The sequence below is a fragment of the Xyrauchen texanus genome, chromosome 4, assembly GCF_025860055.1.
Source record: "Xyrauchen texanus isolate HMW12.3.18 chromosome 4, RBS_HiC_50CHRs, whole genome shotgun sequence".
Taxonomy (NCBI): Eukaryota; Metazoa; Chordata; class Actinopteri; order Cypriniformes; family Catostomidae; genus Xyrauchen; species Xyrauchen texanus.
In genome coordinates, this window is record NC_068279.1 from 43595916 (window position 1) to 43617408 (window position 21493).

Below are 21493 nucleotides of genomic sequence, written 5' to 3' on the forward strand. Positions count from 1 at the left end.
TGAGCTTCTCATACTCCACTTCTTCATGTTTGAGACGATCGCAGTCTGTTTCTTTGATCAAAGAGTTGCGTACTCTTTCAAAACATGCGCAGGGGTCTTCCTTACCGTATAACACCTAAAACACGGAAACCCGGAAATTTCCGTGTTTGGCGGGGAAGCGTTTTTTCATAAAACACGGAAAATTCCGTGTTTGGCGGGGAAAGGGTTAAATGTTGTGGATGATTGGTGTAGTGCGCATAAAACAATACAATTTATCAAGTGTGATCATGCAGGATGAGCAATGCAGTATACAGTAGTGCAAATGGAGTGCTAAGGGACACATAGTAGTGATGAAAGTGCATTCTATAATGCTGGAGTGTATGCCTGTGCGGAACGGTACATGAGACATACAGTACTGTGTTACATGATCAGTGTGAGAGCAGTGTAACTGATATATTATAAATACTTATAAAGTGCAATGCATGGGAAGATGGGGTGGGGTTATTTTTGAGTTCAACAGTCTGATGACCTGCAGATAGAAGCTGTCCCACAAACTGCTGGTGTGGGACCTGATGCTGTGATGCTGTCTGCCTGAAGGTAGCAGCGAGAGCAGTCCATGGCTCTGGTGGCTGGAGTCTCTGATGGTCCTCCAAGCTTTCCTAATACACCGCCTGGGGTGGATGTCCTGGAGGGATGGAAGCTAACCTACAATGATGTGTTGGGAAGATTGTACCACCCTCTGCAGAGCTTTGCGGTTGAGGGCGGAGCAATTCCCCTACCAGGCGGTGATGGAGCCAGTTAGAGTGCTCTTCACAATGCATGTGTAGTACGCTCTGAGGATGTTGTTGCTTATAACTTTTTCATACCTGAAAAACTTTTTCAGTCACCTGAGGAAGAAAAGTCACAGATGAGCCGCCTTCACAACTGCCATGTGAGGTCCTCATTGATATGAACAGAGGAATTTAAAGCTGTTGACCCGCTCCACCGGTGTCCTGTCGATGGTGATCGGGGTGTGCTGTCAGCCCTGCGGAGCACCAGTGTTGAGGGTCAGCAGGGAATAGATGTTACTGCCCATTCTGACCACCTGGCATCTGCCTGACAGGAAGTCCAGGATCAAGCTGCACAGGGAGCTGTCCAGGCTCAGACCTGGGATTTCAGGTCAAGCTTGGAGGGCACAATGGTATTGAATGCTGAGCTGTAGTCCATAAACAGCATTCTCACATTTGTGTTCCTTTTTTCCAGGTGGGAGAGAGCAGTGTGTAAGGTGTTTGCTATGGCATCATCAGTGGAGCGGTTGCTGCAGTAAGCAAACTGCAGTGGGTCCAGTGAGGATGGCAGCGCAGAGCAGATGTAATCTCTGATTAGCCTCTCAAAGCATTTGCTGATGATGGGGGTCAGAGTAACAGGGTGCCAGTAATTTAAGCAAGTGATTTTGGATTGCTTAGGTACAGGCATAATGGTGGACATTTTAAAGCATGTGGGGACCACAGATGGGGAGCTGGAAAGATTGAAAATATCTGTAAAAACACCAGCCAGTTGGTTCATGCATAACTGGCTTGTTTGTGGTCCTTCGTGTTCCAGGAATTAAAAGCAGAGGTCCGCGCTTAAAGGGCCACATGGACATCACTATTAATCCTTGGTTTCTGGTTGGGGTAGATCCATATTGGTCAGCAATACATTATCTGTGCACTTACTGATGAAACACGTTATAGTATCTGCGTACACCTCAGTATCAATATCGAAGGCGGACTGGAACATCTCCTAGTTCAGTTGCCAGAATAGCAAACACAGATGCATGAGGAATTCCAGATCAGGAGAGCAGAAAGACTTGATAGGAAGTATGTTTCTCTGATTGCACCAGGATTTGTTGATCATAAAACATACATCACCTTCTTTTGCTTTTGCGGCGTCTTAGTCTGACGAGGATGCCAGCTGTCCTTCCCCTTTTCTGGCTCTGCTTCCGAGGCTGGGCGGCCCAGACAAAGGGCTCCACTGTTGTGTTTAAAAACAGCGGGTCAGCATTGAGGAATTCAGAGTCCGGTTTTCGTTGTGCAATTTAAAGAACCAATAACAAATAGTGCTTGTCTGTCATAGACAATAAGGCAGAAAACATCTGAAATTAAAACATAAGAATTGTAGACAAAACAAACAAAAAACTGCAAAATTGGGTCAGAGCTTGCAGTGCAGCAGCCAAACTTGGGGCCATCTTGGAGTAATTTGTATTCTCCTGTTTTCATTGTAAGTGCTGTTTATAATGAGTTTGCTGTTCGTTTTAAACTAGTTTTATCACTTAGACATAAGAATTTTGCAACAGACTATACTGTATCGCATTCAAATGGGTTTCACAATCCCCAGCGTGCATCTCACTGGTTCACAGGTGCATTTAAAATAGTCAGTTGTTCGTTTGAGACCTGTCCGTGAATTACTGCACCTGCTCTTCCCTCTTGCTGCTATGATTAAGCCCTGTTGGTAATTGTCCCATGTAGAGCTATTTCACGCCACTTGAAGCAAGCAAAATGCGCTCCAAAACATAAAGATGACAGGGTAAGGCTCATTAATATTCATGAGGAAAGTGCTAACTGATTGTTCAGTGAAAAGTTGAGATCCCCTGCCATCCTACGTTTTAGAAAAGATCTCGCGGGCCACTTGAAATGTTGCGAGTTTGACACTTGTGTTCTGCGGTGACATCACTGTGACTGTGCTTGGGTGTATGTACCCAATTTTAACCAGATGAGATGCAGTAAACTCAAAGGGTCACTAGTGTAAATACCTGCTCTAGGGCCTGCAGTGCTGTTTTTCTGCATCCCTCTCTCTTCCCCCACCTCTTTGCTCTCCAGCCCAGTGGAGCGAGTCTCAACACACCCCGATTACTATCTCTGCTCTGCGCAGCTGGCAACATCTGCTTCTGAGAGGGAGATAAGAAAGGCTTGGTCACTCCACCCTGCTACGTGTTCTACACAATATTCTTGCCTGTCTGCTTCCTGTTCCAACAGACTGTTACCAAACCCTACCTCAGAACCAAGGCACTGCATGTCTGCCTGCTCCCGTCTCTGTTGGACTCTCACAGATGATGGCATGACTCAGGGATTCAGACATGACTAAATATCTGGCTGGATCAGATTGTGCATTGTTACATAATAATTAACAGGAAATTCTCATTGTGAATTTCTGCTTTCAGTTTGAGCATCTAGTTGCTGCTGTTGGCCAAATAGCACATATTACTGAATCATTTTTGGAACATCTATTTTGTTTCTGGAACAACATTTCTATTAACCAGTCAGTTGTGTTAGGATTAGGGAAATCAGATTTTAGGGTTTGGGTTAGAAATAGGGCTGGGGTTAAGGGCTCATACAACATTCCTATGAACCTATTGTTTCTTTCTGATTATCGAAGTAGGTATTGGTTGGGGTTGGTGATAGGGTTGGGGTGTTTGTTTGAAAAAGATGTTGATCTAGGGACATGTTGTACTTGGCAAAATCACAGTCCCCTAATTCTTCAGTCTTACCAAAAAATATGATATTGAATTTTAAGATTGTTATTGATGGTTTCAGGATTGGTTTCAATAATGGTCTGTCAACAGTGCAGCTCTATTGAAAATATAAATCATGTTGTATTCTCAACAGAGGTGGATTTGTAGTTATAGAATAGCTGATCATACCCAAGGTGTTTCTCAACAATATTGTTATAAGATTTAATTTGTCATCAGTTGGAAATCATCAAAGCTTAATTGTCTCTTGTCATTAGACCATGCAGATAACTGTGAGAGTGAGTGGTATGTTGCTACACCTGAAAAGGCCCCAGCTGTAGGGTACTGTTCAAAATTTCAATACACTCTCTGTAAGTAGCCAGTGACAAAAGCAACTGCTGAGCCCAGCCTTTTGTTTTTGTTCTCCCAACAAAGTGCACAAGCCGACCTCCCCCGGTGTTACAGCTCTGGGGATATGCCTGCACTATTGAAATCCATCAACTAGAGGAGGCAGTGGCTACTGACAGACCCGGGAGTTGCCTGGAAACTACTTCATAGCCTAGACGTGAAGTGAGCGATTTTGCTATTCAGTATAGCTCTCAGTGTCCACAATCTCATTCCTGCTGCAGTGCTTAACTGGGCTTGAAAGCATTCTTTCCTTCTGTTCTCAGATCTCTCTCTCTCCATCCATACTTACATTTTCATCTGCTTAAATTAAGCAGCAGTTGTTTTATGGGTTGCTGAAAGCGTTTTGGCATTTCTGTCTTGGGGAAAACTGTAGTAATTTATGAGACAGGAAAGACTACATTTTATAAGATCTAACATTCTCTAAAGCTCTAGTGAATAACAATCTAGTGATCTGTTTTGCTGTCTAGTGCATACAAATGCAGCTGCCTTTTAAGGCCAGAATTATACTAAATTAAAGTATGCATATGCGGATGCAAGCAGCTGGTTCCAGATGAACATGCTTAATGTGTGTTCTGTGGTAAAAAACCTCAGTACTCAAGGGGTCAATAGAGTACCTTGCAGAAGTATGTGCTGTTGAAGTAGATGCGTTATTTTTTAGTTGCTATGAATGTATTGACTTTAATGTACTTGCTCAGCAATACTGTCTTCAAACCGTTGCTCCTCCATGAGGGTAGTTGACTTGAAAGAGATAACTCACTGTAGAAGCAGTCAGTTCATTATGATGTCCACTATAGCGCCCTTGTGGAAATGTTGAGAATGCAATGCATTCTTGCATTGTGTTAGCATTTTGGAACACAACAATGCACAAAGTTATGCTTGCGTTGTTAGAAGCATCTGCCTTCATGGACTTTGAGAATGTAGATGTAGAGTGAATTCTGGCCTAAAGGCAGTATCCTAACTAAGTGGATTGCCTTCTCTGTGAAAGAAACATGCAATCCTGCCTTAGAATTTTGCCAAAACAAGGTATCTCAAACGCATAATTGCTGCCCAATGTTTGAAACAGCCTTTGCATTGGGTGCATCATTGTGACACTTTTAAATGCTGTCTTAGTGTGTAGCCCAATAAGTTTTATAACAGAGCTACTGAGAGCTGTTATTTGAGAAAGCAATGCTTTTAGTTTATATATTAGTACATGGGCGCTATAATAGTTTTCAGTCATTAGTGGTATGTTTTACTCTTAGACTTTAGTAGATAAAACTGCATGACTCTTGAGCCTGGCTGTACAAAAGCCAACAATTGAATCACCCCTCAGGAATTGTCTGGTGTATTTGGCATTCAGGACAAGAGTGTATTGTTGTTAAGTCTTTTTTTCGTAATCAGGTTTCTATAAATAGAGCGGTGTCATGGACACTCCAAAAGATTTTGGAGCTCTTAACTACTGCCTCGGAGTGTTTCAAAGCATGCTGCCAATTTTTTCAGATTTTTAAAAAACATTTTGGCCAGTAGATAAGTTCAAACCTCACTGCTGTCACTTTATAAACCTTGTTGTCGACTGATATATCACAGAGGGCGATATTCTGAATGTTTCCTGAAAATTAATGAAATAATTTGCCAGTTTGGCCGATAGGTATCTTCAGGCCACGAGGGCAGATAATTGCCCGCTTGCATGTGAAGGAGTGTCTGAGACATGTAGACCAATTAGTTAGTTTTGTTGTTACGTGCCATCATGTTATTACAATAATAGACCGGTGTACAACACATATCAGTGCCATGACACGTTAAAATACTTGCATGTTTCATTCTCCATCTCTCTCCTCAACACTTAACTGTGTTGTCTAATAATAAAAAGGCAAATATCAATAAAACATCTATCATATACTGTCTGCAAATATGTTTATATTTAGTTTAAACGGCTGTAATTCACAAACCTCACGAATATCCAGCGTTTTCTTCCCGTACTCGCTCGTATAATATCTTCCTCTGAAGTGCGTATTCAATCAATTATCAACAACGATGATTAGTCATTTGATCTCATATATCATCACATTGAACTCTAATGATGACTAGTGAGAGCAGCACTGTAGTTCATGTCTGAATGAGGAGAGGAAGAATTGAACGGCTCACAGTCCAGATGCACTCTAAACTTTCCAAACAGCTTAAGATGATGTAGATCGCAAAGTATGAAGGAATTATAATGCAAAAATACAAAAAAGGAAATACAGAAACCCTCTCATTGTGGAATAATTTGAGCTGGAGCAAAACATGTCGAGCGTCTTTAAAGGAAACACCCCAGCGTTACATCTTACATGCAGTTATTTAATGCGTTATAGCTTTATTAAAGTTCAAATAATACGGAAGCAGATCATGTAAATAACTTAAACTCCAAAACGGTAATTTTTCTGTGCTGTCAGATCTGCGATTGAAACCGCACCAGGTTGAGGCACAGTCTGTTGCGGGACGCTCATCCCTCGAGTGCGCACGCTAGATTATAACATGATGGCTCGCAACTTATTAAATCATAATGCATGTCACTGTATTTCTTATTATGAAGAAAATTGGCAATACACTGCATTAATAAGAGAGAGTTTGTTTTTTGTGTGTTTAAAGATGGATTTGGTCTTGCTTTTAGAGAATAGATCTTGAATGTAAGTATATTTTGTCTTTACTGCCCTCGCATAAGTATGACCAAGTGAAAAAAAAAAATACACTTATATACAAAATATTTTTTTTGCATTGAATTTCTTTACTGAATTGAACTTAATACAAAGTATTTTCCCCCCTTTAATTCAGTGAATGACATTTAGAGATATTTTTAAAAGATTATTTTACTTTATTGTTAGTAAGCACGTTTTAAACAACTTTTTAAGTCGGGGCACAAGCTGAATATTTGGTGAAGAGTTGATGATTAATCATTGCAATAATTGCCGAACAGTCGAATAATTGATTATCAAAATAATTGTTATTTGCAGCCATATTTGGTAATGTGCATTGCCACAGATTTTGCATAACTGTGATAGACTTGATACTTGATACATTTCTAGTGGTTGACATTTCTGCTGGTCTATTACACATTGATGCAGAGCCATACGGCTGCTTGATGGTCTCTTTATAAAGCATCAACAAAGAATGCCATTTTAAGAGATTTTTACAGTCCTGCAGTGCGTGGTTATAATGTTATAACATTTTCATGACCATTGAAGATCCAAGAAATAGAAACCCACAAGCACTTGTCCACGCAACAGCCAGCTTTCCTGTGATCGTGAGATTAATCCGTCATTATTCAAAATGCTGTCTCTCATTTTGATGCATAAAAACAAGCAAGAAACTCATCTTAAACCATCTTCACAGGGTATATCTCTCACTCGGTCTGTGCGTGTGCATGAAAGAAAGAGAGGGAGGGAGAGGACAGCGCTCGCAGCCATGTGAGAGTGAAAAAAAGGTGCTTTTAATGCAAAAATAACTAACGCCTCTTTTAAAAGTATTTGGTTTATTAGGGAAGATACATTAGATCAATTCTCATGGTAGGCTGCAATAATAAGTTCATAACTTTGCGTGTTAGATCAGCTGTTACTCGTGCCGTGCAGCCAAATAATTTTTTGCATTCACAAGCAGTAGTGGTCTCTCGCGAATGTGAGTAAAAGACACTCTTACTGTAGAACCCTGATTATTGTAATTAATTCACTAAATGTACTGTATCCTAACTGTGTAAATTAAATAGTACTTTAATTTTTTACTTCTTATGGGGAGTCCTTAATGCCTCATGGGTGTTACCATTCGAGCACTGGTATTAATGTTTGGATTTGAGAGCTTGTAGAATTTTTGGCAATAAAGACGTTTTGTTGTTTTGATTGACGCTTAATGTTTTATTGAGCTCTTTGTCTTTTTGGTTACTGTCTTTGGTAGCAAATAATTTCCTGGCTGGACATTCAATGGTTGGCTTGTTCGTTTGGTTAAATGAGCAAGCTGGTATAGTAGGGTTCAGTCAGATATAATTGAGCTTATGGAGCATGCTTGAAATATTGATCTGTGAGATGATGAATCACACACTTTGATGCCAAACAACAGACATTGTCAGCAACACAGTGAGTATGGATGCATCTCTCTGTGTATCTCTCTCTCTCTCTCTGGCTTTCTTTCACACTATTTCGTCATTGTATCAGTATAGTGTGTAATTGAAATGCATATATATCAGCCATCTGTTATTAGATGCACAAATCCGCTTCATAAACAATTCTATGTGAGTGGAGTTAGGGCTGGGTGATATATTAGGCTAAATTTATATACATTGCGTTTGATTCTTTTGGCATTGTCAAATTAACCAAAACAGTGATTTATAATGATTTTAAGTCACTTTTTTAATGACTTTGCTTGTAATCTAGTTCTGTGCTGACTTCTTGTGTCACTTATTTTAAACATATTTTAATATCACAAGTCACAAAGTACTAATACAAGATATTTAACAGCTTGTCTGATATATACCTCAGTAGCAAAAATTCAGGTAGATAGAAAAGTGAAAAACCCTATGGAAAAGATATCTAGTTAAAAATCAAACATGTTATTTTACTTCTTGTTTTAAACATTTTGAAGCTAATTGGCAACAATTACTGGTTGGTGAAAGTTCCACTGATTAAGAAATCACCCCTTTAAGCCATTTCCCAGCAAGAGTTCCTATATCTCAATTGGTAGAGCATGGCATTAGCAACGCCAAGATCAAGGGTTTGATTTCCAGGCAACACAAACTGAAAAAATGTGTATCTTGAATGCACTGTAAGTCCCTTTGGATAGAAGCATCTGCCAAATGCATACATACCGGTAAATCAATGCACATCATTCACACAACTACAGGTAGATTCTTGGTCGTTTCCTCATATTTTAAATTTCAATAACAACTTTGATGCCTTTCAGTTGTAAAAAGCTGCTGGGTTTTTAGAAATTCTTAAGACTATTATGATGTCTGACTTACATTGTAAGCTTGCATGATAAAGTGTAACTGTAGGTTAATGTAATGTTGTGCATTTTTTTTGACTGAAGTAGCACTGGGGTTAACGTACTATTATAGCCATAATGTATTTTAAGTTCTGTTAGATCTCTTTATTGAGTGGCACATACAGCAAGACTCTACTGAGGTCAAATGTCACTTTTGAATGTATGCCGTCAGTAATCAAATTGATGGAGACCTAAAGCGATTGGCCCGAGGGAGCTGCCGAGGCACGCAACATTATAAATCTGTCTCGCACTGCTGTGACGGAACTTTAGACTCTGAAGTGTAAATCATGTTTTGTTTTTTTGGAACATCCGCCGCAGTAGTTTTGCACTCGTTAATAAAATTATTTATTTAGTAAATTAATTAAGTGAGAATTCAGTGAAACTGGTCTGTGATCAGTACTGGAATGCTGTTAGCTGAAGGCAGAAGCTCATGTCTGGGATTGTACTGCTACAATGGCAGTGGGTTCGAGACTGCAGTTCAGTTCAGCTGCTGGTGAATCAGCTGTTTGCCTTGGCTTGTGTTCCTCTAGAGACTTTGACCATTGACCTCAGGCTCTGACCTGCCATTACCAAGTCCATGCAGTGTTTTTCACATTTTCAATTGATTTTAGCCTATAGGTGATAGTTAAGTAATAGTAAGGAAAGACTATTCATTTTTTTTTAACATTCTTTAAATCGATTTTAAAAACTATCGGCCGGTTAAGTAGTTATATGCATTTTCCCCCACCTTAGATATCAATATTGGTAAAATCCACTATCTGTGTTTTATTGCTTCGGCAGTCAGTGATTTTTGCATGTGTGTGTGGTGTCTTTTTTTTTAACATAACATTTAAGTGATCTTACTGATGAATCATGATTTCTTAGTACAACATTTTTACTGAATTGTTGCACAAATACCTGTAAATACACAGTTAGTAAATGAGGCACATGGTCCTTTTTATAGACAATTTTTCATTGACTTTTCCCACAGTGTCACTCAAAAGCAAATTCAGATTGTTTGGTTGGTCTTAAGCCCAAAGTATACTTTGGTTTTGACTCGAACGCCTAGCATCTGTGTACAGTTGAACGCTCAGCCTTTCAAAGTATATTTATTTTGACTATGCGTACAGACACAGACGGTCGACAGATGGACTGATTCTCTTCAGGAGTTAAGACCCATAAACAGGTTTCAGACTCTTGATGTGCACCAGGGGTGGTTCTAGGGTCAGTGGTCATCCAGGGCATAGCCCAGAGACATCCATGTATGTATCATGATACACTTGTATATTTAAGAGTCTGGCAAAGAGTCCATTTTTAAATGAAGTTCATTTTCAATCTTGTTTGTTAAAGAATACAAAAAATTAAATGAATGCCCGAGCATAAAATTAACTGGATTGAAAACATTTCAGATCTACCAAATGCTTTATTCGACCACTGTAGAAAATCATCCACAAGTAACGCATACCTGAAGCAGCTGCATCTTGCTTTTGAAGAGCTGTTTTACGTCTTTTTTTTCTTTTGTCCATTTCAATATTCAAATAATCCCCAAGACAAGTGCACAGAGGTTACATCCAAATGTTCCATTATCACTGGCTGGATCGTATGTAAACTTCTTATTGAAGAATGGCCAGTTTACATGTCAATCACACGTCTGAGTGGGCGGTTCTTGTCAGGAGTGAATGAACTTAAGAGGAGAAAATGTTTGATGCGCACAATGCAGATTTGCAGTTCTAAAGGGTTTTACTTCGAAGCTTTTTCCAAAACATTTGTGGTTTAAGCAAGGTAAGCCCACTCCTAGCATCGCCCCTGACATGCACATCCACTGTTGTTGTTTCTTTCTTCGTCTCCTGAATTTTAGCTGTGATTACATTTTTGTTTTGGAATGCCCAATTCCCACTACTTAGTAGGTCCTCTCGGTGGCGTGGTTTTTCGCTTCAATCCGGGTGGCGGAGGACAATCTTAGTTGTCAATCCGTGCATTTTATCACATGGCTCGCTGTGCATGACACGGCATGTGGGGGCTCCACGCACAACTTACCAGGTTCCCCATTGTAACTTAGAACACCCTGGATTCGAACTCGCGACTCCAGGGGTGTTAGTCAGCAACAATACTCGCCGAGCAACCCAGACCCCACAACGGCTCAATTTTGAATGTTGCCATCTTGTGGACCAACTAATTAGTGCCAATAATTCCAGCTCAATACTTTGTGTTTGTTAACATAGTATTGTTAACGTTCAGTTTTCTGTTGTCTGAGACTCATGGACAGTCTGCCAAGAGATTTAAAATCTCAACAGTTTGTCCCTTCATATGACATCAAATGTGCTTATTTAACATTTATTTTGATGATACCCTTTTAAAGGCTGTTTCTTTGGATATGATATGAGTGTTAGATAAATCACTGACCGCAGCATTAGCATGTTGACAGTGGCATCAAAGGAACTAGACTTGAAATGCAGTGGAGTCTCCCTTTAATCACAGTTTAATACTCAAACAACTGTCATTAACACAAATATTTGGACTCACAAACATTCAGATTCATATTCGACTTTCTCTTGCCCATTGTTTTCTGAGATTCTTGCTCTGAAGTGCTCAATGTGGCAGCCTTGAACTTATATGACTTCTATGCATGTGAACTTATAAACATGACAATAATTTTTTGGTGGATTGCTAAAACCCTGTACAAACCTGGATTTCTATCATATAGAAGTCATGTAATCAGATTGGAGCATATCATTTTGAGAATGGTCTCCCCATTTTTGTGTACTGTATGCATCAAAAAAGTGTGACATCTGAGGTCGAGACAACTGATTGACAAAAATGACATCTCATAACCAGAAGTATAAAAGTGACACCCATCGTTTTCCATTTTTTGGAAAATATGCCTTGTAAAGTCAAATGGCTTTGCTAAAAGGTTTCCTAGTATGATGTCCATACTTCGAGGAAAAAATATACAGGGTGGCAGCAAGAATTTTAGTGATGTTCTGCTGACATTAAAGCTTAATGTGACCCATTTGAATCCACTTCATTCTCTGCTCAAAACTGTTTGCTTTCTATGTGTCATTGTGGAACTCAAGACGGCCACACTCTGGACTCTCTTTTTTTTTTGCTGTAATTTAGTCCATTAGTGCAGTCAGTACTTTGTATGCGGATGTGAGCCCAGGCCAACAGGCTTCCCTATATTTGTGCTCCAGAGACATTGAACGGGATAACTCACTCTACTAATAAAACCCAAATCTTATGTGACCCATTATTATTTTAATTTTAATTTTAACTTTGAAGTGCTATGGAGGCACAGCTAGACAGCCCAACAGTCTAACCAACACTCATGAGGAAATTTTTTACAACACTCATATGTGGCAAAATATAATGTTTTTAAACTAAACATTATCACCTTTACAAATTCTGTTGATATTACATAATAGGAAACAAACCGCCATGTTCATATATATTCTTTATATAGATTATTTAAATCATTGTGTGTTTCTTTTCATTGGATATTTGTTTACTTAATGTATTATTTTCTTTGTTGCTTTGCGAAGATTTTGAGTATCTTTAGGGAAGTTTATAATAAGAATTTTGGTCAACAACATGTCAGACTTAAAATGTGGCAAAATGTGATTTTTGTTTATTGTAAGGTTGATTTAAAACCAAGTTGAGTGATTTTTTTTTTTTTTTAAATGTTTGTCAAGTTCCATCTAAAGAGAAAATTATAAAAGAGGAAGTAGTTTTCATTTTTATATTTAATTGACTGGATTATCCATAAATAGACATTAAAATATGGTTATTTAATATGTAAACCTATTTTTCGTGATTTTCCAGGAAAAAATGACTATATTGTGATATATATTGTTATCGTGATATAAAATTATACATATCGTAATATAAGATATTGCTCATATCACCCACCCATAGTGCTCATGTAAGCTCTGAATTTCTAAGCATTAATTACTAGCATGAACAATTATGGCCAACCTAAAGTACATCTGTAATCTTTTAATGTTTTAAATACTGATAGACTGCTCAAACTTTAGGTCAGTGTTAACTGATTACATTTTTTTCAATATATTTATTTTCCTACATTTATTGTTTATCTACAGTAGTTCACCAGTCTGACCAGAATAAAATTTTGCCCGACACTTAACTCATCAAATAAAAGCAAAAAATTGCCATTCATATCTTGTTGTTTAAGGTTGCTATTAAGGGGCAATAATTACTTAACAGCTTTCTTGGAAGTATCATGGAAGATGCTTTCTTATGATTGCTTTCATTGTATTCAAATAGATGCAGGGCACTGACATGATATACTTTATTTGACTATGGATTTGAGCATGTTATTCCTTTATATCAGGGGTCGGGAACATATGGCTCGCTGGGTGTCTCACCATTCACCAACACATGATCATTTAAAACATTCTAGAGATAATTTTCCAACAGAAAGTGTGGGTGCGATTGCAAAGCTTGAAGTCAAAGACACTGTTTTGGTTTCCTTTCTCCCGAATTTGTTGTACAGCCTACTCCTGGTGAACAAGGTTTGAAATGAACACCTGCCAAATACAAATTTTTCATGCAGACTATTTTTCTGATGTACCAGCAGCCACTGTGGAAATTCGACACAAAGAAATTCGTCACAAAGATGTTTGCTGTGTTTGATGAAATGTGATTTATATTTTGAAGAACAGACGAAAAAAAAAGCCGCCAATGCGCATCCGATTTGATGTGTGCGCAGTGAGCTCTTCTATTCACGAGTGCAATGAAAGCACTTCTCCAAGACACGCCAAATGTATTTCATGAGCAGGTAATTTTTCTCATCTACCCGCAACAGGTGGGTGACCTATAAGACATCTTGGAGTGACACATGACAAGAAATGCTGTTAGTCTAAAAGACGCACTTAAAGAAACACACTTTATTATATTTTTAAGAACAGACAAAAAAAAAAGGCTGATTCACTGTTTGTTCAGAGGAGTGCAACGGGACCCTGTCTCGTGGAGCAAGTGCATGTAAAGAGTTATCACTCCCTTTTATCTGTTTTATTAGTAAATTTTCACCAGGTGTTGTTGACGGATGCTTGCGTGATGGCAAATGTGTCCGTTGGAGAGAGTAAATTTTTGGATTTGGGGAGGTGGTTAAATATATAATTTTTTTATCACTTCGTTATTTGTATTGCTTTTTACGTTTCATTTAAAGTACAGTTTGAATTTAGAAATGTCTTTTAAGTTTTTTGTGTTTCAATAAATTAATTAAATTTTAAAGCAAAATCAATAAAGCAAAATATTCACTGACCTTGGGGGTTGACCATATAATCGGATATCGTGATATTTTAAATGCGATTATCATTAATTATATGTTCCATATCGGCCAGCCCAAAAGTTACATATTTCATGAACAATTGCAAAATGACCCGCACAAACACGTGTACTCAATTCCATATTGCAACATGTTACCTATTAATTTTTGCATGTTTGTTTGTTTTTGAGTAGTCTATAGGCAATATAAAAATTTTATTTTATTGAAAAACTTGTTTTTGAAAATAGTATATTATTCGTTTGTGGTTTGGCTCTTTTGAAAAAATGCATCAACCAAATATAAAAAAATTGTCGCCTCAGTGAAAAAAGGTTCCCGACCCATGCTTTATATTGTCATCATTTAGCTTTGATTCAGTCACAAAAGATTGTGTCATGCCTAAGTGTGTTATTTCTGTGCCTCTAGTGGCACCTAATGGAATTGCAAAAATAAAAGTTTCCATACAGGTTCCCAAACATTTATGCAGACCTCTTCCACCCTGCTTATGTCTCAAATTTTTTTTGCTCGACCAATCCTGAATTTGGCATGTCATGCCGCTCAAACAAAAATTACTTGCAATGAATGGCTTACTTAAAATGTACTTTCTTAAGGTTGTATAGCTGTTGCACATTTAAGTGGAGAAAGTATTTTAACCGTGAAAAATTACACACTATATTTCAAGACCTTTACCACAAAGCAATATATTGAAGGAATTAGGGTAAAAAGATTTCCTCAATTTACAAGTCTACAAGTAGACTTCTCCACTCTTTCTCTTCCCCTCTCTCTCCCTGCCCCCACTAGCCCATCCTAATCATAATAAAATGTGAAGAGACAGTGTAGCGTGTAGAAATGTGCATCTCCAAGCACACCCGTTCTGTCGCTCTCATCGGGTTTATTGGGGCAGAAGGAGAGATCACTTTGGAGATGAGAGCCATCCTTCAAGCACTTTCAGACAGTGAGAGACGGTGAAAGGGGGCAATAGGGCAGAAGGTGTGGCCGCTGTTCACATCATACACTTGAGACGTGTTCTACCGTGATCATTCATATTTAAAGACTTGCTAGCAAAAAGGGATTTAGGGAAATTATCCACAAACTAGAATGAAACAAAAGGTACAATAAACAAATGGATCCCAGTGTTTCTTATTCATTAACTCCTTTATTGTTTAAATGATCAGACCAAATGCCCTCCTCTCTGATGAAATGAGGCTTATTAGACGCATAAATCCTTTTAATTGAACCTAGACTGACAAAAATTACTACCATGTTATAGTTTAGTATTGTACCATGGTAAAGGAGTTACCATGCTTCCGTTATGGTATAAAAAGGTCTCAATACCACAATACTTGGAGTTACTTTTGTACATACCCAAAACATGTGGTATATCCATGGTACCATGTCCAGAAAACCCAATATTACCATGTCCAGAAAACATGGTATTACATAGGTATACTGTATATGTCCAGTAAAGATGGTTTTACCATGATACTGTCTGAACAACATGTTATTACCATGAAACATATCTGAAAACCATGGTATTAGGCCTGTTTGTCCAAAAACATGCATTAGCATGGTACATCTCCAAAAAATATTGTGTTACCAAGGTAAAGGCCTGTTTGTCCAAAAACACAAAAGGTCTTAACATTATACTTAAAACTTTTCCTTACCATGGTACATATCCAAAAACTTTTGTATTAGCATTATACATGTCCAAAAAAACATTGGATTACCAAGGTTACCATGGCACCATTTCTAAAAACATGACATGGTCCTTTTTTATACTGCATAGACCCTGGTTTGTACATCTGTACATTTTGACTGTCGAGAATGACATTGTTACTTCGTCAGCTGCAATACATTGATCATTTGTGTTTGATGGAAGTCCAGTTTCTTACTAACAAGCTTAAGAGCTTCAAGAGGCAAATATGCACAAATCGTTTTAAATAATACCACAATCCTGCAATTGACTCAGTAATCCAGAGGCTGCTGTTGGCCATCAGATGGAGGGAAAATGAGCTGCAAAATGTGCTCTGAGCAGCTTAGTTTAATCATTATTACACTGGAATCATATTACAAGTCTACAACCACTGTAGAGTCATTAACATTGTTTCGCTGTTCCAAGTTCAGCTTACTTAGTGTTTCCTAGGGGGCTTTCACACTGGCAGTTTAGTCCGAAGCATGGTTTGCATTAAAAAATGTGTATGCTGTATTGCGTGCAGAGTATACCGAGACTACCTGTGGGAGGTGGTCTGAGCTCGGTTGCAATGGAAAAATGGCAAGGTTCGCATATGTGAGAAAGCAACCTGTACTTAAGTCCTCACTTGTTCAGGAAGTCAAATAACTTGTGTATACTTTTGTGCCAATTTAAGCGTGATGACAACATCAGTTGAACAAAAACAAACACGCATGCACCGTTGGTGGCAGGGGAATGTTGTGGGACATAGAACAGGTGAGGAGCCTTTTATACACGTGCGTGAGTGAGTGTTAAACCAGATGTCCTTAAAAAATATCATTTGTGAACATCAGATGTAGTCACCTTCTCCTTGACATGTACAACTGCTGAATTGTGGCATGCGACACACAGAGGTGTAAGTGCTGCTCACTCTGGTGAGCGACAACATAATTGGTTCTAGTACGTGCCATGACTAAGCATCATTGACATCAAACCGGAAGAGACATGTCGATGCTGCCATAAATATTCTTAAAATCTCCTTTTGAGTTCAATGGAGAAAAATACAGGCAGGTTTGGAACAACAGAGGGTGAGTTATTCTTTTAAAACAGTATTCTATAGCAAGACAGAGCAATGCCTTTGAAAAGGGAGAGATGTAGGACCCAAAAGAGTGAGCAAAGCCCTGAGAATTTTTGTTTTGGACCAGTCCTGCCCCCTGCCTTCACTCTTACCCATCCCATTATTCCCCTGCCCCATTCAAACAATCAGGAAGCGGGGGACCCTGCCAGAAACCCTTTCTGTTTCCGGGAATCAGGCCTACAGGGCTGCTGTGTAGTGGGTCGGATCTGACGTGAAAGCTATTGTTCCCGTGCGGGGCTCCATTGTGGAGGGGAAGGAACAGCAACAAAAACAAAAACCTCCCGTGGATGGAGCTAAGAGGGAGGGGAGGACAAGAAGTCAGAGCTATTTCTGTAAAGAGGCTCCTCCTGTTCTTCCTTAAGAGTAGCCTCATAAGATACAACAGCTCTTGCTGCTGAGATATCGCAGTAATTAAAGGGATAGTTCACCCCAATGTGACAATTATGTCATCAGTTACTCACCCTCATGTTGTTTCAAACTCGTTTGACAAGATAGGACGTTGTGTGACCCTTTAGTCTTATGTTTTAAAGCAGTAAATCCAGATCATAAGGGACATGAAGCCATTGGCAAGACGCACCAAACAGATTATGGGCAACAGATGGGGCAGGGGAAAGTTTCAGGAAATGGAAAGACAAATACATTATGCAGCACTAAAACCACAACTGCATCCAGTACATAGGCAACATAACAGTCACATAATAAAGAGCAAATTGAATGGATTATTCACCCAAAAATAAATCTTGTCATTTACTCAGAACTGTCTTGTTTCCCCACGCTCACTTCGACGTTGTGTCAAGTGAAGCAACACTAAGGGACTTCTTTGAAGGCCTCGGTTACCTCTGAACTTGAGAAAAGGCCAATGAGAAATTGGTTGACAGAATTTGCATGTCCCTCCCCCGGACATACGGGTATAAAAGGAGGGAATCATGCATCTGCCCATTCAGGTTTTCCACTGAGGAGCCGAGAATAAGGTTCGAAGATTGCAGTGGCTTGGTTCAGCGTCGTGGCCAGGGGGACACAACGTTTTCATTCCCTCCATCAGGGAACGGAGGTTACAACAGTAACCTAGACGTTTCCTGTCTGTCGCTCACTTTGACGTTGTGTCGAGTGAAGTGACACTAGGCCTTCAAAGAAGTCTCCTATTGTCGCTTCACTTGACACAAAGTCTTGTTCCCTCCATCAGGGAACGGAGGTTACAACAGTAACCTAGACGTTCCCCGTCTGTCGCTCACTTCGACGTTGTGTATCCATTCATTTTTAAAGTGATATTGTAGCATTCGCACTTTAAGGTGCACTCAGTAAAATTTTGCTTGAGTCATCTTGGACTTACAGTGTCATCTAGTGGTGTGGAGAGAACAGCATTCAAAAGCTATAGTTTTTAGTTACAAATGCCATTGTAGAAATTTACTATTCAAAAATCAGCCATGATTAATTTAATCCAAGAGTTAAAGTGTCCAATAACAAGACGGTTACTCAGCTGGTCATGTGATTCTACAAATGGCAGCCCCCGCAAGGGTGCTCCTCCTCCATCTGGAACAAAACTGCTTTTAGAATGTAACTGATATGACTAGAGTCCTCCTTATCTAATGTGAGTTGTCATAAGTTTTATACATATGTTTAACAATTACAACTAATTTCTTTGAGTAAAATGTTTTTAATAGGGAAATGATTACTGAGTGTACCTTTTATAATACAGTAATTGCAAGGATCAGACTTTAATAGCATTAGCATATTTGCATTACTTGTTTCACACTTTCTGAAAACTACTTTGTTTGTCTTCCAGGTTTCCAAAAAAAGCGAGCAGGTGAGTGCAATACCTCCATGTAACTCTTTCTTTAGTGAAAAAATCCAAACACCCTCATAGTGCCATTACAGACAGAGGCACAGCAGCCCGACAGATAGCTAATGCCGGTTTTCTGCAGACAGAGATAGGGGCTGGTGAGGGTAGACACAACACTAATGCTGTTGCTGATATCAGTGTGACACAATGTGAATATAAACCACAACAGTGTCTTCTCAATTATTTACTTGTTTCTCTCTGTTCACAAGTTTGACATTATATACCCTGCAATGGTAGAATTGTCAGCAATTGTTTTAAACTCAAGTGTTGCATTAAGTGAATTTGTTTGAACACTGAGGCCAGACTTATCATAGAGTTGTTTTGAGTACTCTTATCTTTTGGTCTACGCCCATCCAATTCTAAATAAAAAGTATTTAATTCACTAGATTATCCAAATTGACATTACTGCATATTTCTTTAATATACTGTATAAACCAAATTGTCATTGAATTTCCAGCATAAGTTACTATGTCATGTTATGTTTTTACTGTGATATTAATTACTCATACCATGATGTAAGACTTTGCTCTTACTGCCCACCCGTATTTACAAGGTTTGTTATGGTGTCATGACAAGCCTTTGTAATAAATGGCTGAATTCTCAGAGAACAGTAGTTTGCATTGTGTTGGTCAGAAATGTTTTGTCTGGTCTCTCTGTGCCTGTTTTTAGACAGGGGTCATGAGTGTGACCTTTTTGTAAGTGGATCCACATTTCCTGTCTAGTTTTTGTATGCTGCTGGATAAGAATAGCCCAATTTGGCGACTCTTTTCCCATTTGTGTGTGTGTGCACAGGACAGGAAGTATTCTCAGCAAAGACCATCCCCCAGACAAGAAGCCCAAGAGCGACAAGGCATCAGTCCCCTCCTCGCATGAGTTTGACCCCACAGGTAAGAACTAAGTGATGGGCATTTTGTCTACTACTGCTCGCTGGTCAATTCAACGAAACAATGCTCAGAACGTGCATCTCTGTTCTTCCTTCAGGTGACTGTAATAAGCTTAGTAAGTGCACACCACTGTTTCTGAGCCGTGAATCTGCTAACCGTGGTTTCCGTGACACCATAATCATCGTGTTTTTAAAATGCAGTGATAAGTGGAAAATAGTTTCGAAGACTCTGCATTATGTTACATTCAGCTGTGGTCCATCTAGATTTTGCCTTTGTGTATGTGTGTGCGTGCTTCTCCTGATTGTAGAGCACCATCTTTGCTCTGGACTGAAAGTCCCGATGCGCTCTTTTGGAGTTTGTTGCTGTGATGATTCATGCTTCCTCCCATTTAACTTGGAATTTTAAACGTAATACTTGGGAAACGGCAATGGAATGCAGTTATGTTGGACGTACAACTCGTGCGGAAATCTTGAGCTCTGATTTCGCTGAAATGCAGGTGTGACACGTCAGCACCGAGGGAGATGTTAAACCTTCACTTTTATTAAATAATATACATTAAAGTCAAAAGAGTCAAAGTTTCTACATTATATGACAATAAAACCTCTTTCGCAACTTTTGCACAGATGGCTGTTCTTTCTTTTGATGATCGTATACCTGATGAACAAACGTTAGGATTGCAGCATCGTTTATCTGTTCGGTAGCTATGGACGTCTCTGTTGACAATCAAGGTACTGCTGAAAATCACATACATATTTCAACACAACTTTGGTAAAGTGTGAGTGGCAGGGTAGCGTAAAAGAGGTCTCACACGGCACACGTCTGGGGGACGACATGGTGCATTGTAAAATATGAAAATTATTTTCTATGAAGGTTCAACTCCCCCTCCACGACTCTGTTCAAAATTCTGCAGCGCCACGGAGCACAACTAGTTTAGTTTTCCATTCAATTTGACCCAAATCATGATCAAAGGACATAGATTATTGATTAGCCATCACTGAATGATATATTGTGTACATGTATCTTTCATATAGCTTAACAATGCATTTTCAGTTACAACTATGTCTTTTTCTGGTTTGACAGTTTGAACGAAACCTATTCAAGGCTACATACAGAGAAATATCATGATAAACGTCACCATTTCTAATCATTCAGTTTGCGCACATTCAGACGTTTCATACACTAACCTGCAAACTCATCGACGTCACTTTAATTATTCTTCAAGCTCAAAACCATCGTAACTTTTGTGTGTATGGTGACTAGATTCTCAACTTTGTAACAACCGGTGCCTTGTTCTACACGTGAAGTGGCGCTGTGCTTCTCGTCCGGTGTGCGACTGGCTTCAGTACCGTAATTTCCGGACTATAAGCCGCAACTTTTTTCCCACGCTTTGAACCTCGCGGCTTATACAATGACGCGGCTAATATATGGATTTTTCCCGCTTTCAAATTTTATAAAAAAAATTAAAAAAAACATTCTGTGACGTGCTCAGTTTTTTGGTGGCGTGAAGCTTTCATTAGACCAATGTAATTGCCGAACGGGTTAAGGTCAAAACAACTTTTTTTGTTTACTGTTTAGATTAAATAGAGCGTGCTCAAACTTCCCATCATTCTGATTACGGTAGTAATTTTGTCACCCTCACCATGGCAAAGACATGGAGAAATGCATATGATGCAGCTTTCAAGTTGAAGGCGATTGATCTGGCTGCTGCACGGGAGCTTGGTCTTAATGAGTCGATGATAAGACGCTGGAAACAGCAGCGTGAGGAATTGACTCAGTGCAAAAAGACAACTAAATCTGAGGCTATTTAACTCCGACACCGAAGGAGATGACTTCAGTGGTTTCAGTGCACAGGACGAGAAAGAT

The 21493-nt window shown here is 39.1% G+C and overlaps 1 protein-coding gene across 1 annotated transcript in view; it reads left to right on the forward strand.

The window, feature by feature from the left end:
* LOC127637669 (rho guanine nucleotide exchange factor 12-like) overlaps window positions 1-21493 on the forward strand; it is a 104293-nt gene that overhangs the window by 23656 nt on the left and 59144 nt on the right. Inside the window, exons 2-3 of the mRNA XM_052118857.1 lie at window positions 18690-18710; window positions 19539-19633. Of these exons, the coding sequence (XP_051974817.1) occupies window positions 18690-18710; window positions 19539-19633 (116 nt within the window). The remainder of the gene's footprint in view (window positions 1-18689; window positions 18711-19538; window positions 19634-21493) is intronic.